We start from the raw sequence: 14,654 nt of genomic DNA, 5'->3' as shown, positions 1-14,654 counted from the left end.
GAGATGGGTTTTATTACAGAAGGGGAAACACGCTCAGTGACCCGCTTAAGATCATATGATGGCAAAGCTGAGAAATGAAATCCTGTATTTGTCCCCAGATCCAGTGCTCATTCCATCACACATTACCGCAAACTAGTCTTCGGAAAGATTATTACTAACAATTATACTTATCCAGCAAAATTTAAGAATTCAACAACATAATTGTATTCCTTTAGAACTTACGTGCAATAATCTAATTCTTAAAGTATTGATTATTCATAGTAAGTCTGAACAAGAACATTTCTCAGTGAAATGCAAAACCAGAGAAACCAGAAATGATGAACCTGTTACATCCATCTTTCAATATCAACAATTACCAAGGCATGATATGATATTATCAATACATGTTTTGTCTCTACTTCTATCCTCACTTTCCAACTCCAGATTCTTCAAAGTATGTACCAGAAAGCAAGTGACTTCATTGGTAAGTATTTTAGTTTGTATCTCTAAAAGATAAGGAGTCATTTTCAAAAAATATAATCACAATACTATCATACCTTAAAAAAAACAATAATTACTTAAAATCATTAATACACTTTTCAAAAGTTTAGAAACCAATCCCATTTACTACCAGTCCCCATTTCTCTATACTCTCACAAATAAGTTGCAAAATATTTCATAAAGCATTCTCATCTCTCTCAGGAGGTTTCTTTGTGTCTGAAGATTTATTTCATTTCAAAATTACAAACTCGTTGTGCCACAGAAACTCCTCCAGAGATAGATGAGGACCTCCACAATGGAAGAACCAGATGGATAAAACATTACATGCTAATTGTTTACGAGAGTAGAAAAATAACCTATACTAGGCCATGACTCCTAACACAAGGGATAGAAACTACTACCTGCAACCAATTGGTATACATAATGTTGATTTAACAGCACTGATGGAACCAGAGATTTGTGTGGTAATAGTCTTACTAAAAACAGTTAAGAATTTTAAATTTCTTTTGGTGAAGTCCTGTATCAATGTATAACCATGTTTGACCTATGCTGTGTCATGGCAAAAGGATGGATTGAAGACCTTCCTATAGGCAAAGGTACAACCCACTCCTCCTTATCTATTGCTCTTAAAGCATTAAAAAGTATACTACTCTTGAAAATGTTTTTAGCAAGACAGATGAACATCTTACTAGGTTCATCTGGTGGTTATGTCCAATGAAGTTCAATGGACATTCTATCAAATGTAGACTGGGAGCCAGACAAAATGCTGGGCATCATGGCTGCTCCAAGAGAGCTAATGGCCAAAGAAGGGTGTGGCAAGGGAGGAGGAGACAGACAAATACAAGTTGGTGCTAAGAAAAAGATATGCACAGGATATGTGAACACACGGAGGGCACACAGCTGAACTATGGAGTTTAGAAATGGTTTCCAGGAGGAGAACATTTCTGAGCTGAATCTTAGATACTGGGTAGAATTGGCTAAACAAAGAAAGTGGGAGGGGCATTCAAGTCATAGGATGTAGCATGAGCAAAGGCACTGAGACACGTACAGGGAACCACAGCTCAAAGTGCAAGGTAAGAACTGGAAGGAAGAAAGAAGGAATAGGGAGAGGCCAGATAATGGAAGATCTTGTGTACTGTGTTAAGCTTGGCTCTGCCCTACAGGCGACTAGGAGCCCCCACAGGGTCAAGCAGAGGCTGCATGATTAACTGGGTTTTTAGACTGAGCCCTGCAGAATGGAGAATGGAGGGAGTCTAGAGAAGACCACAGGGGCCTGAACTGCAGCAGTGGTGGGGAGGATCTAGATGGAAAGATGAATCTGAGCAACATTTAGGAGATAAAACTGGCAAGACCTCACACTGGACACAGAATAGTGAGAAGGGAAGAAAGTACATACAGTAACTCCCAGGTTCCTAGAACTATGCCCAAAAAGATAGAGTGAGAGCATTTCTATTTAAGGATCATTTTAATTATGGTGAATGTCTTCCATTTTATTTTATTTGAAACTTAAATTTTTAATGGAAATGCCCTCAGCTTACCTATATAAACTTCCTTGGCACCATGCTCTAACAGAACCATCTGCTCCAAAGGACAATAAATCTCCTCACTATTCCCTAAACGTGTGTAAGACATCTAAAATTTGGCAGCAAATGCCTTCACTCATTAGAGATTTGAATACTATTCAATGCTACAAGTTCTGATGTTTATTTAATATTAACTTATAACAAGTTTGATAAACAGTCTATTAGTATCTAATCACCTTACTAGTAATTATAGGTTTTCCATTTTAATACTTGTTTATTTTACACTTCAGTACAATGACCCAGAACTTCCAAATAAATGTTAAATAATGATGATGCAGGTATTCTTGCTGTTCCTAAATGCACCAAAAATGTCATTAATAATTTATTACTAAATATTAAACTATTAGTTTATCATGTTTAGAAAGTACTCACTCATTCCAACATTAATACTCATTTTTTAAAGCTCATTTATAAAAGATCACCATTTAAAAAATATAACACAAAAATCAGCTCATTCCAGCTGACCACATTACAAACTCCATCTTTTACCTTCAAAGACTGAGAAATATTTTACTTTTATATTTGCATTATATAAGAAGTAACAAAATACACAGTAACTATTCATAAACTCTCCCACAGAACATTGATAAATAAACTATAGTATATAATTGGGCTCTACTACCATCTTCCTATAGAAAGGATATAAAAGCATACAACAACCACAACAAAAAGAAAACACTGTTTATAAGTTACTATGGCTGATATATTTTTAATATTTTCAAATTTAAATCTGAAACGATCATAGTTAATTTAAATACATGTTTAAATAAGGATTAAAAATTACCCACTAAGAAAGCAGTAGTCTTACCTGTAACGAACATGAAAAGAATGGTCTTCCCTCATGCTTATCAAGTTTTCCTCCATCAAGTCATATTATAAGCTGAGTATAATATGAAATTATTTTATTTTGTGCCAATTCAGTTCTTTACAACGTAGAATTGCTGCAGAACATTGTCCGGTTAGTATATTAATGAGTTGGTGTTAATACACCCTAAGCTCCTGCTTCTTCTTTATTAATAATGAAAGGAGGTCAATGTCAGACAGCATAGAGGTTCAAAATGTGTCCCAAATCCTTGCATCTCTGGCCCTTTCAGCAGCACTTCAGCAACATTTCTGCAAAAGGAATACAAGATGCTTTGCTTGAAGTCCTACTTTCAAAGAATAACCTAAAGTAATTCCAAGCTCTACATGATCACACAACTAACTCCACAGACTGCTGTCATGGCAATTATGGGAGAAAAACCTCAGGGGGCTCACCACTCAGAGGGCTTCTAACTGAGAATGTGAATGCATGGTATTTATTGGAGAACCGTAGTTTAATTTTAAAAACCGGTTTGAAATACAGTAATTTTATGTAATATTTCCTATTATAAACAAATATAGACGAATTTGTATGATATTAGTATCTTAAAACAAAATTATAATACTTGATTTTAAAAACTACTATTAACAATTAAAATGAAAATTCAATAATTCATCTGAACAAGTCAATTCTAACTGTAAATTTATTTCTTCAAAGAAGATATTTGTGCTGATAATTAGATTATCTTATATTCATTTGCTCTCAATGTATATTCTATTTAAACTCTTTAAAGTATTTTAAATGTTTCCACTGAGTAAGTACAAAAGAAATTTAGGGAATATGTGTATAGTAGAATGACCCAACAAACAGTTATATACCACCACCCACTTTGATAGAATAAAGAACATCATCACTGCCTTTGAAGTCTCCTGGGTGCCTCAGCCTAACACATCACCTTCCTTTCCCCTCTACGGTGATCTCTAAACTGAATTGTGTTCATTATTCCCTTGCTTGTCTTTATAACTTTGCCACAAATGTCTGTATAGTCTTAAATAATATATTGTTTAATTTTGTATGTTTTTGCTCAATATTCTTTCTGAGATTCATCTTGCTTGTTGCACACAGCTGCAATTTGCATATTTTTATTGCTGTATCATATTCTGTCCTATACCAAATGTATTTTTCATTCTACTGTTGATGGACCTTTGGACTGTAATATTTTGGATTTTTTTTGCTACTATTAGAAGTATTGCTATGAATGCTGTAGTTAATAACTCAATATACTGGTTAAACAGGACAACAGATAAACTAAAAAGAGAATGAGTGAATTAGAAGAATATCTGAAGAAATTACACAAATAGATAAAGACATACACAAATAGATAAAGAGATGGAAAATACTAAAGAACAGTTTAAAGAAAAGGAAGACAAAATGAAAGGCTTTAACACAGGTCTAACTACAGTACCAGAAGGAAAAACAGAAAGAGGAACAAAGGCAAAATGTTCAGTATAAAGACTGAGAATTTTTCAGAATTGAAGACAGACTATTAATTAGCAGATTGAAGAAGCACACTAAGTCCTAAGTGGGATAAATAAAAATGAATCCATACCCAAATATATCACAGAGAAATGCATATCATCATATATAAAATATAACCTTTAAGGTAATAGTTGAGAGAGATAAGTAAGGGTAAGATTAAGGGTGTGTGTGTGTGTGTGTGTGTGTGTGTGTATTTTATATATATATATATATAGTCGGGGAATCTCAGTGTTATAAACAACCCCACAGGTCAGTTAGTACCACATATTACAACATTCCCAGAAAGGTCATAAGGAAGCTAATCCTAATTTTGAATAATCCTTTTCAAAAAGTTTCAAGAAAGTTGTTCCGTACTTTGAGCAATTTTTCCATTTCTACCCATTTCTTCCTTCTGCTGCCATCCAATAAAGCCTAATTCCTCTTCCACATAACATCCTTTTAAGGATTTCAGCTATAAAACAAACCAAACTCTGAATAATGCACACCCACAAAATACACTTAGACAGAGGTTAGTGGGGAACAGAGCAGGCAGAAGGAGGACAGTGGGAAGTGGCGAGCATCAGCCTTGGGAATCCTGACAAGATTCCTAGAGGAAACAAGGTTTTCATGTTAACAACCAGTTTGGCACATAAGAAACACAAAATATTATCCCTCTTGACCCCTCCTTTGGCCAGCAAAGGAAGTAGTATCTTAAGAAAGGATGAAAAGATAGGTAGCAGTTATTAATCCAACAAATCTTTTTTTCTTTTGTTCAGAATTCCATCATGCCTCTTTTTCCCCAGAAAGCATTAAGGGTATTAGTGTAGATATTCACAGCAACAGCTCCAAAGTGCATCTAAATCACACAACAACTCAACTGTCAACCAAAGTGGCTTTCACTACCACTTTGAGGTTTAGGTTCTTATTTATAATATGGGCAGGAGGTGAGGTATTAGAATTAACTTAAAATTAAGTTAAATTATAATTTAATTGAAACATTTTTTCAGCCATATCATAATAAAATCTAAAAATTCATCAGTCACTTAAAAAAATGTTAACTTCATACTTATTAAAATGTAAGCATGTAATTAAATTAACAAATGGATATAAATGGAGCTGCAAAATACCTTACTTGATTAGGACTGCACACAGAACCATTAAAAAAAAACTTAAAACAAGCAAGACAGAATGCTATCCACCATTTTACCAAGGACAATTTAGAATATGGTCTTACTTTTTTCAAAAGAACAGTACCCTCCTCAAGTCATTCTTAAATTTCAATCTCCCTAACAATTAAGCAGCATTTCTTATCTTACAATTCTTCACTAAACAAACAAGCAATTCTTGATTCAGTGAGTCACACTACAAAAACTCTCTAACCAACTTAGTAACAATGTGTTCATTCATGTTCCACATGGAGTTAACAAACCCACTGCATATTTAACACATAGTTTATATATTACTAGTGTAACACTAATAACATTTGCAACAGATATTAAATTATGAATTGTTCATTAAGATAAGAAAATTTAATGACAGGACCAGGAAATGGAATGGAAATTATAGGTTTGAAAGAATATTAAGAAGTCTTCAAGTCCCCACTAGAACTTAAATAAATAATAATCTGCAAGGAACACATGTACCCTTAATAGCATCTCCCAGGTTTTAAAAAACTTCTCTGCTAACAAAGCTGTTGGCTCACAGCATCTTTTGGTCTGACTATAGATAAAAAGAAAGCAATAATCATTTTCCATACCCTAGAAACTGATAAAAGCACACAGAAAGATCAACTAGTGCATAACTCTGATTGCCTCACATTTAATTATCTGATTAGGAAATCAAAATAGGCAGACTCCCGGTACACACCTAGGTGGACTTCCAGACACTGTCCAAGGTATGTAATCAGAGTAAACAATAAAACCTAGCCCTGCTTTACTCCACTGGCAGTAAAGTTATCTTCAAACTAGGTGACTGGGAAACAGGGGATAGACAGTTACAACTACAGCTGACCCTTGAATGGGGTTGAACTCCACAGTCCACATATGCGGGGAATTTTTTCAATAAATATGTACTACAGTACTACATGATCTACATGTTGGTTGAATCTGCAGATGCAAAACTACAGATATGGGGGACCAACTGTAAAATTATACGTGGATTTTCCACTGTGCGGGAGGTCAGCACCCCTAACCCGCACATTATTCAAGGGTCCACTGTGTTTCTTTTGTCTTTGTTTCAATTTATCCAAACTATCTATTCCTGACTACAACTTAAGCGCCAGTTACCTTTGGTCTGATTTTTTCATTTAGTGTATCTATAAACTGGTAACACTATCAGATTATAAATATAACTTACTTTTCTTGCCTCCAGGTTAGATAATCTAAATTCTTTAAACTTCTCTTATCCTATTAACTTCCTCTAAGGTACAATGCTCAAATTACCCAAATCCCTCTCAGTTGTAATGTTTCAAGTCAGATACAGTAGCCCTTTGTCAACTGGAGCTGGCATAAATATTAAGGAAGAATCAAGAACATACTTAAAATAAAGTTATTTTATATTAGAATTCAGGGTACAGGTTATAGTAACAAATACACATCACAGTACTAATGGGGGTAGCAAAGTAAGATGCCAACACATCCACTTCTAAAATAAACTCAAGTAACTACCCTAGGTAAACTGGTTATTTTCTGCCAAATTATGTACCTGTAGGTAGACACTAATTTATTTGTAGATGGACTAAATATGTCCTGTCACCTAATCCAAACATCTATTTCTAACTGCATTTTACCTGAAAGATACAGTGGAAACAATATGGCAAGTATAAGGAACAATACATGCAAAATCAAAAGTAGGAAGGTAAAACCAGGAAGTTTACATAGAAGAATATAAGAGTATAAAAAAGCAGACGCTGTAGTAAAGTCCAACAGAGAGTTCAGAGCATGATTTTAGTGTGGCAGGCAGACATCAGAATATAAGACTAATGTGGAAAACTAGTGTTCAGAACAAGAGAATAGGACCAAAAATGTCTGGGTACTTGATTAAGTAATCTGGCTGAGTACTTACAGAAAATTGAAAACAGTGCCCATTGACTAGATATGAGAGGCAAAGGTCAAGCAAGGACAGAGAACTTATGAGACTTCCAGTTTTGAGGACAGGGTGAACAGGAGCAATGCGCAGTGACTGACAAATTGGATTGCAAGAGTGATAGTTTAGAGAGGGAAAAATGGAATACTCATATTAAACTTGTACTTGGTAAAAATGCTATCTTCAGAAATAATGGCTGAAAGAAACAAAGATATTGAGCTTGAGATAACCTGAAATCAGACAAAATCTGATAAATGGGGAAGGATGGAGTGGGGAGAGAGGGAGTGACTGATAATTCTTAATTTTTGCACATCTTTAAAACTAAAAAAGTTTTAAAGTACAATGATATAAATGTCAAAAACTGCGATGTCAGTGACAAAATTAAAGAGACACTGCAATGGGAGAAAAAAGCAATGCATAAAAGTTCTGATTCTTTATTCAACACAATCTCTAAACCAATAATATAATCAAACTATTGCATAATACTATGAACTAAAGATAACTCAAGATGATATGCGTGTGTATCTATCTATATCTACAGTGCTGAACATAGTTTTAGTACTGATAACTGTCATACATACCAAATGTAAATTACTTTACATGATCCCAAATTAATAAAATAAACAATCATAGTGCCGAGTAAAGCAGATTGCTCCAATTTCTATCATTCTGGAGAAATGAGAATTTACTACAGATTATTCTGTAACAACTGTATCAGTAAAGTTTTCCTTTAGTAAATATATAATCCTAAAGTATGCACTCCAATTAAGGTTATATCTTAATTTATTCTTAATCTTTAGGTCTGCAACAATACATATAAGTCTGTAAAATGTTAGGCCAAGTTAGGTTAGAAAACAAGTGTAACTAACAGTGTAACTACTAACTAAACACGTTTTATTATAAAGTTCTTCTAATAAGTTGTTTGTGACTATGGAACAGCTAAATAAATTGAATAAATTCAAAGGATAGATTAGAATAATGGTTCCAGATTCCAAGTAAATCTGTATCTTAAAGTCACAACACCAGTCAGAAGGGTTCCCATGTGCATTTGAAATGAATCCTCCTAGGTCATTTGGAAAACCAGCAAATACATGCAAAGTAAAGGCACTATTAATTTTAAACTCTCATATTTATTCTTGGCAGATTTAAAAAAGAAAGAAAGAAAGAAAGAACTTCAGGTCAGGAGCTGTGGATACTGAAAAGGTAAAATAATGAATGCAACCATTTCAGAGTAGTGTAACCCCAAAACAATATAAAATAAGAATTCCTTTTCATGTTTTTGAATGTTTACACCAAACAGCTCACCATTCTAAACAACTCTAGGTAAACTTCCTTTTTCGGTGAAGAGTAAAGTACTTATATTTTTAATCCATCACATAAAGCTAAAAGGACGTCAAAGACTATGTTTCCTAGATAACCAAAATACTTAATAAAAGCCACATATGCAATTTCAAATTAGATAAATACTAAAAGAAAATGTAATCTAGAAGAAAGAGATTTGAATATTTCAAGCCTTCATCTTAGTACTGCTGTTAAACAGTGAGAAAGGACCAAGCGCACGAGTCTACCTCAATGAGACATGCTGAATGTTTGTAGTTCAACAGGAGTTTCCAAAGCTCTCTCACAAAGCGCTACCAAGATAATCATTACTGCATGGTAGTCTCTTAGTATCTTAGGGTTTGGCAGCCCATGATAAATTGGAAAGAAGTTGAGTATTTTCCTGGGGAAGGTGATAAACCAGAAAGGGGCTGTTTTTAGATTACACATGGAGCCAATCTGAATTATGCCCGTTACTATACTAATCATTAAAACTGCTGGTATGAAATTACAGTCCTTAGTGATTACAATAATTCAACAGAGGATGAAGCAGTTGCTTAAAAATTTCAAGGCCAAAAGGAAGATTACTTTTATGCAACATCTTTAATCTTGGTTACCTTTTTCCCCTGCTAAGCAATTAATAAAACAAAAGTCCTACTCCGACAAGACTACTTACTTATTTTAAGAGTATAAATATGTCCAACTAAAGGGAAAAGGTCTTACATATGTTCATTAGAATAAAATTTGTATTTTTCTCCATATTAGTTTTATTTCTCCTCAAACTGAAGCTCAAAGTTTACAAGTAATGTTGATTTTCCCTCCTATAAAACAATTTTAAACAAAGATTGTCCTTTTAATCCAATAGTAAAATTAATAACCTTTTGGAAGAGTTTCAATTAGACACATAAGAAAGGTGATTTTTAGTTAATTATTATAAACACATAAAATTGGATATATACCGTATTTTAACATCAAGGTTACAAAAGACACACAATGATAGTTTTTTTTTAAATTCTAAATTTTAATCAACCTCAATTATATTTCCAGTACATTCCAAATGACTACACAGATTATGAGGCCAGGAGCTCACAAGAAAATGTTTGCAATCTAAAAACACCAACATACACTAAGCCCAATTTCCAAAAAAAACACAAAAATTCAAACCAAAATATATGTATTAGTCCTCGCCCTTTCCAATCAGTAATCTTTTGTTAACAAAGAAACAAATTATTGGATAAACATGATGTTATTAATAGGAGCTCAAAGAAGTAAATTCAAAATAAACATAATCTTATGAGGAAATTACTGTCAGAAAAAAAAGAGAAATACTTATTAGTAAGCAATGGGGAGAACACAACTTTGAGAAACAGTGGTCACCAAGTCACCAGAAAATATGACCCACAGCCCTTTATTGCTACCAATGTTGGTTTAAGCCATCAGCTTAAATCAATTAATATATGTATGGGAAACAATAATGAAGGAGAAAAGAATTGGTCCTTTCTACTGAGCATTGTTCTTGAGTTAGTAAATGACAATGTATCAGTCATCTTAACAGAAGAATTTTGAAATGGCAAAACTGGTTTCAAGTACACTTTTAAGCAGAAATAAATCCCAAATGCAAAAGGATAATAAAGGCCTTTAAAAAAAAATCCCTAGAGAGTTTGAATTTCGAACCCTTCATAGGAAAATACACTGTTTTCTCCTTCCAAAAGTTATCACCATTCTGTGGAAAAATGTTTCTGCTCAATTCAGTAATGTTATGAGACCACATGAGAAGAATCACTCTAAAAAGGACCAAGGAAAGCTTTGTGGAAGCGAGGACATCTGTACTGAGCCTTGAAGGATGGGTAAATCTTATTAGGCTAATCAAGAAAAGGCACTCCAATCATGGGAAATGGCTTGAGCAAAAGCAAGGAGGTGGGGATGCAGAGAAAGTGGGCCCAGGTGGGTTAGGAGTAGGAAAGAGAAATCTAAGAAGGCACTAAATTGTGAGGGACTCTATGCATGTGGCTGAAGCAGTACTTGGCCTTGCATTCAGATAAAGAGGAACCTTGGAATTTTTTCAACAAAGGAATAGCAAAGTCAGATCTGTGTGTTAGGAAGATAAACTGGCAGCAACATATAGGGCAGGACAGGACAGATGAAAGTCACTGCTAAAACTCCAGAAACCACTACTGAATAGGAAGCCTTCTTTCCTCATCTCACAACTCAAAGCAAATTGCTTTGCACATAATCGATGTCTAGCAAACTTTCTGGATTTCTTGCCTGGGAAGAAGAAGAGAACTACGAAGCAGCAAAGAATCCTGTAACAGCGAGAAAACCAGATTTTAATACGTTTCTGCTCTACGCTAAAGGATATATTCATATTCAGCTAAATAACTCAGGAAAGTCTCACTCTTAATTTTTTACTGTTTTTATACAGATGATAAAAGGGATACTGAAAGTGTTATGTGATTTATAAAGTACTATAGGAAGACAGCTGTCTTGAAAGAAGGGTTGAAATATCTATGCATAGTTCATGACAAAACAGCACAGCACATACAGGCATCTAAAAAGTAGGATTATGTCTCTACAAATGGAATCCAAAGAACTGGAGGAGATTTAAACAAACACACTGAAGCAATTCAGCATGTGCTTTGGGATCAGGCCATGGTCTGAATCTCAGCACAGTGACTTATTAGTTATACGATCTTGAGCTAGTTAAATTCTCAGTGCTGGTTTGGGCATAACGATATCCATCCAACATGTGTCATGATGATGATTAGAGATATGATTTATAAAAAGCACCTCAGTGCCTGGCTCTGATACTTAACAAAAGTACTCAGTATGGTAGTAATAATGATAATTGCTATTGTTATTATAAAAAAGAACATGTCTATTAGAATCAACTTGAATACTAGTCTTAATCTATGTCAGGTTTTCAATTTTAAAATTTCAGAGGACTAATTACCAAATTTTTATCTTTTAGGTAAATCTTAGAAATAGTTTATGCTTAAGAACAAGGCCATTAAAAAAACTACTAAATCCCACCTTTGCTTTAATTAGCCTAGTACCAAGTCTGAGATTTATATTAAAATTTAGTATTTGTAACACTGTCTGGTTTAATAACAGAAGGAAATACAACCAAACTGCTTATCTAGCCAAAGAGGATTTGGAGGGAATGCCTCTACACCAGTAACACACAACTTTTTACATTGTATCTGCTCCACTCCTTATATTATAAATAATGGCCTGAGAAAGAGTTTGCCAGACGGAATCCATGGTAATGCGTAAAGAAGAGCAGGTATGAGACTACCCCAGACACACACACACACGCGTCAACCAACAGCGATCCTCCCTTTTTAACGTTGCTTACTGACAATTAACCAAAGATGCTTTCTGAATAACGACAAGAAAAGCAAAAGTGGAATTTATCAGGTAATCACATTGGTGGTTATCAGGCCGCAAATCTTCTGTGCACCCTTCTAAAGTGGCAGCTTGAAAATTCAGCTTCCTATACACGCCACCAGACTCCGATACAAGCCGACCGAAAGGAAAGCCAAGAATCTACTTCGTTTAACTCCACAAGAGGGTTAAATTATGCATTAAGGAAAATAAAATTTCCATCCCTACTCGTTTTCTTTGCGAGTTCAAATGATACCAGTTAAAATGAGCTCACTGGTTATCACTGATACAAGGAAAGGACAAATTTTCTGTCTGTTACTATTCGAAGATATTCTATAGGTTTTCAGGAAAGGGCTTTCTTAACATTCCACGTTTGCGAAAACCTTCTGCAGCAACTACCCATTTCTACGGTAAATCGACCAGTTGGTGCCTCAAAGTTCATGAATTTCAAAATGGTAAGTGCAGGTGTCTGACAAAGACTGCCCGCTTTAAGACAGCAAACTCACGACCACACGCGAACGCGATCTGCCTCGGATTTAATTAATTCCACAGGGTTTCGGATTTTTAACCTACTGTTTGTTTCTTACACTCAGAATACATGAGAAGTCGTTGTGTTCTATCATACTTTTTTATTAAAAAAAAAAGCTATAAGCAATGAAGCTCTTAAGATTTACTCTCATTTTAAAATCTCCAACCTGAAAGCAACTAAGCGCTCGAACTGGAGCGGGCTGCTCTTCACTCCGAGTTTCTGGTTTCTCGACGCCGGCCCCCGCGACCACCCCCCCGCCTCCCTCCCGGAACAAAGGAGGTCGCCCCCAGACCGTGGATACAGAGCCCGCCCCCGACCCCCACACACGCCCCCTCCCCGTCGCCTCCCTCCGCCGGGCGCCCACAAACGCCCCTCCGAACTCACCTCCCCACGGGCCGGCGAGTCTGGGGAGCGCGGCGGACGCGGCGAAGCTGCAGCAGCTGCCGCCTCGGCGACGGGCCGGTGACTGCGGCCCCTCCTCCCCGCGGCGGGTCCGCGGCAGAGGCACTGCTGGAGGCCGGCGCGCACCCCCCGCCCCCCAGAGGTCACGTGGGCCAGAGCTCCGGGCTCTCCCGGTGTCCGCCGCGCGTCAGCCGCCACTCAAGGGCCCTGCGGCGCCGCCCGCCCGCTGCCACGCCCCTCCTCTGCGCCTGCGCCCCAGCTGCGGGCGCTCCCATTCAAACGGACGACGCCCCGCGTCTTTCGGACTCGCCAATGGCCGGCGCGGGAGGCGGGGCGGGGCGAGGCGATCCGCACGGGCCTCCGCTGTCCAGGACGGGCTGGCGTGTGCGTGCCAGACTCGGGGGGACCCTGGGGCACTTGGTCCTCCGCTGCCCCGGGGTCTGTCCTCAGCCACCGAATTGAGTTGCTTTCCTGCCCTCCTGTTTCTTCTTCACACACTGAAGGACGGGGCGATAAATACTGTCCAGAAAGAGTCCTTCAGAGATGGTCTAACCTAGACCCTTTTAAAAGATGGGCATCCCAAACAAGCCCCGCCTGCCCTGAAGTCTTGGTCCCGGCCTGGAGAATGAATCTCCCAGCGGCATTTGCAGGATGTTTAAGAAAAAGAGGTCTCTGTGAAAGGAACAGAGGGACCCGTGTGAAAGTCTGAACAAGGCTGCCTTAGTTCTTGAGGCTATGTCACAGTTCTGGCGTTTCCAGCTGCTAAAAAAGCAAACTTGTGTTGACTGCAGAATCGCTGGTTCCCGGGAAAATTGGGTGGCAGTTTTGCTCAGTTTCAAGCTGCTACATTCTAAATGCATTGGGAAAGTTTATTTCCATTCACTTTCTCTCCACATCAAGTTAACCAAAAAATAGATCTGTTTGATCTTCACAAAAATACTGTTGTCACTCTGGGCTAAAGAATCTGATGAATTTAATTAGATTATTTCTCAAATAGATATTTCTTCACTGAAATGAAATGTAAATGTTTTTTACAGGCATAAGGATGTACTAAGAAAACACCAGTTTCAGTTTCTCTCTGAGTAATGGCCATAACCAGTGATCCAAGCAACATTTCTCTTATTGGGAGCATAGTCTGGCAAACTGGTTAAATAACAGCTTTGGCATCAAACTGGACCTGGATTTGAGTTCCACCTTTGCCATTTGCTGGTTGATTGACCTTGAACGAGTTTTCCTTATTCTCCTTAGCCTTAGTTTCTTTAGCTGTAAAAGACAAAATAGTAAAATCTCTTTTAATATGTAAGGGTGGTTGTGGTACTTCAGCGAGGTAAGTGTTGTTAAATGGTTAACATAGTGTCTGACTGCTCAATAAATGGTACCTATTATCATTATTATCAACAACTACCCTTAATATCAGGTGCTTATAAACAACAACTGAATCAGCTGGATGTACTATTTCAGAGGTATTATAATCCCGTCTTACTTATAAATTCTTTTTTGGGTGTAGATACGAAAGCCACAAAGGAAGTACAGTAGACCAACTTCAGCATGAATA

The 14,654-nt window shown here is 36.8% G+C and overlaps 1 protein-coding gene across 1 annotated transcript in view; it reads right to left on the bottom strand.

Annotated features, from left to right (window-relative positions):
- The window catches only part of GPSM2 (G protein signaling modulator 2), a 48,541-nt gene extending 35,310 nt beyond the window's left edge, over positions 1–13,231 (bottom strand). Inside the window, 2 exon segments of the mRNA XM_032487239.1 lie at positions 2,872–3,176; positions 13,082–13,231. Coding sequence (XP_032343130.1) covers positions 2,872–2,927 — 56 coding nt within the window. The 5' untranslated portion in view covers positions 2,928–3,176; positions 13,082–13,231.
- Between the last annotated feature and the right edge of the window lie 1,423 nt (positions 13,232–14,654).

This window comes from Camelus ferus, chromosome 9, assembly GCF_009834535.1.
Source record: "Camelus ferus isolate YT-003-E chromosome 9, BCGSAC_Cfer_1.0, whole genome shotgun sequence".
NCBI classification, from domain to species: domain Eukaryota; kingdom Metazoa; phylum Chordata; class Mammalia; order Artiodactyla; family Camelidae; genus Camelus; species Camelus ferus.
This window is presented reverse-complemented; position numbering and strand designations above follow the sequence as displayed.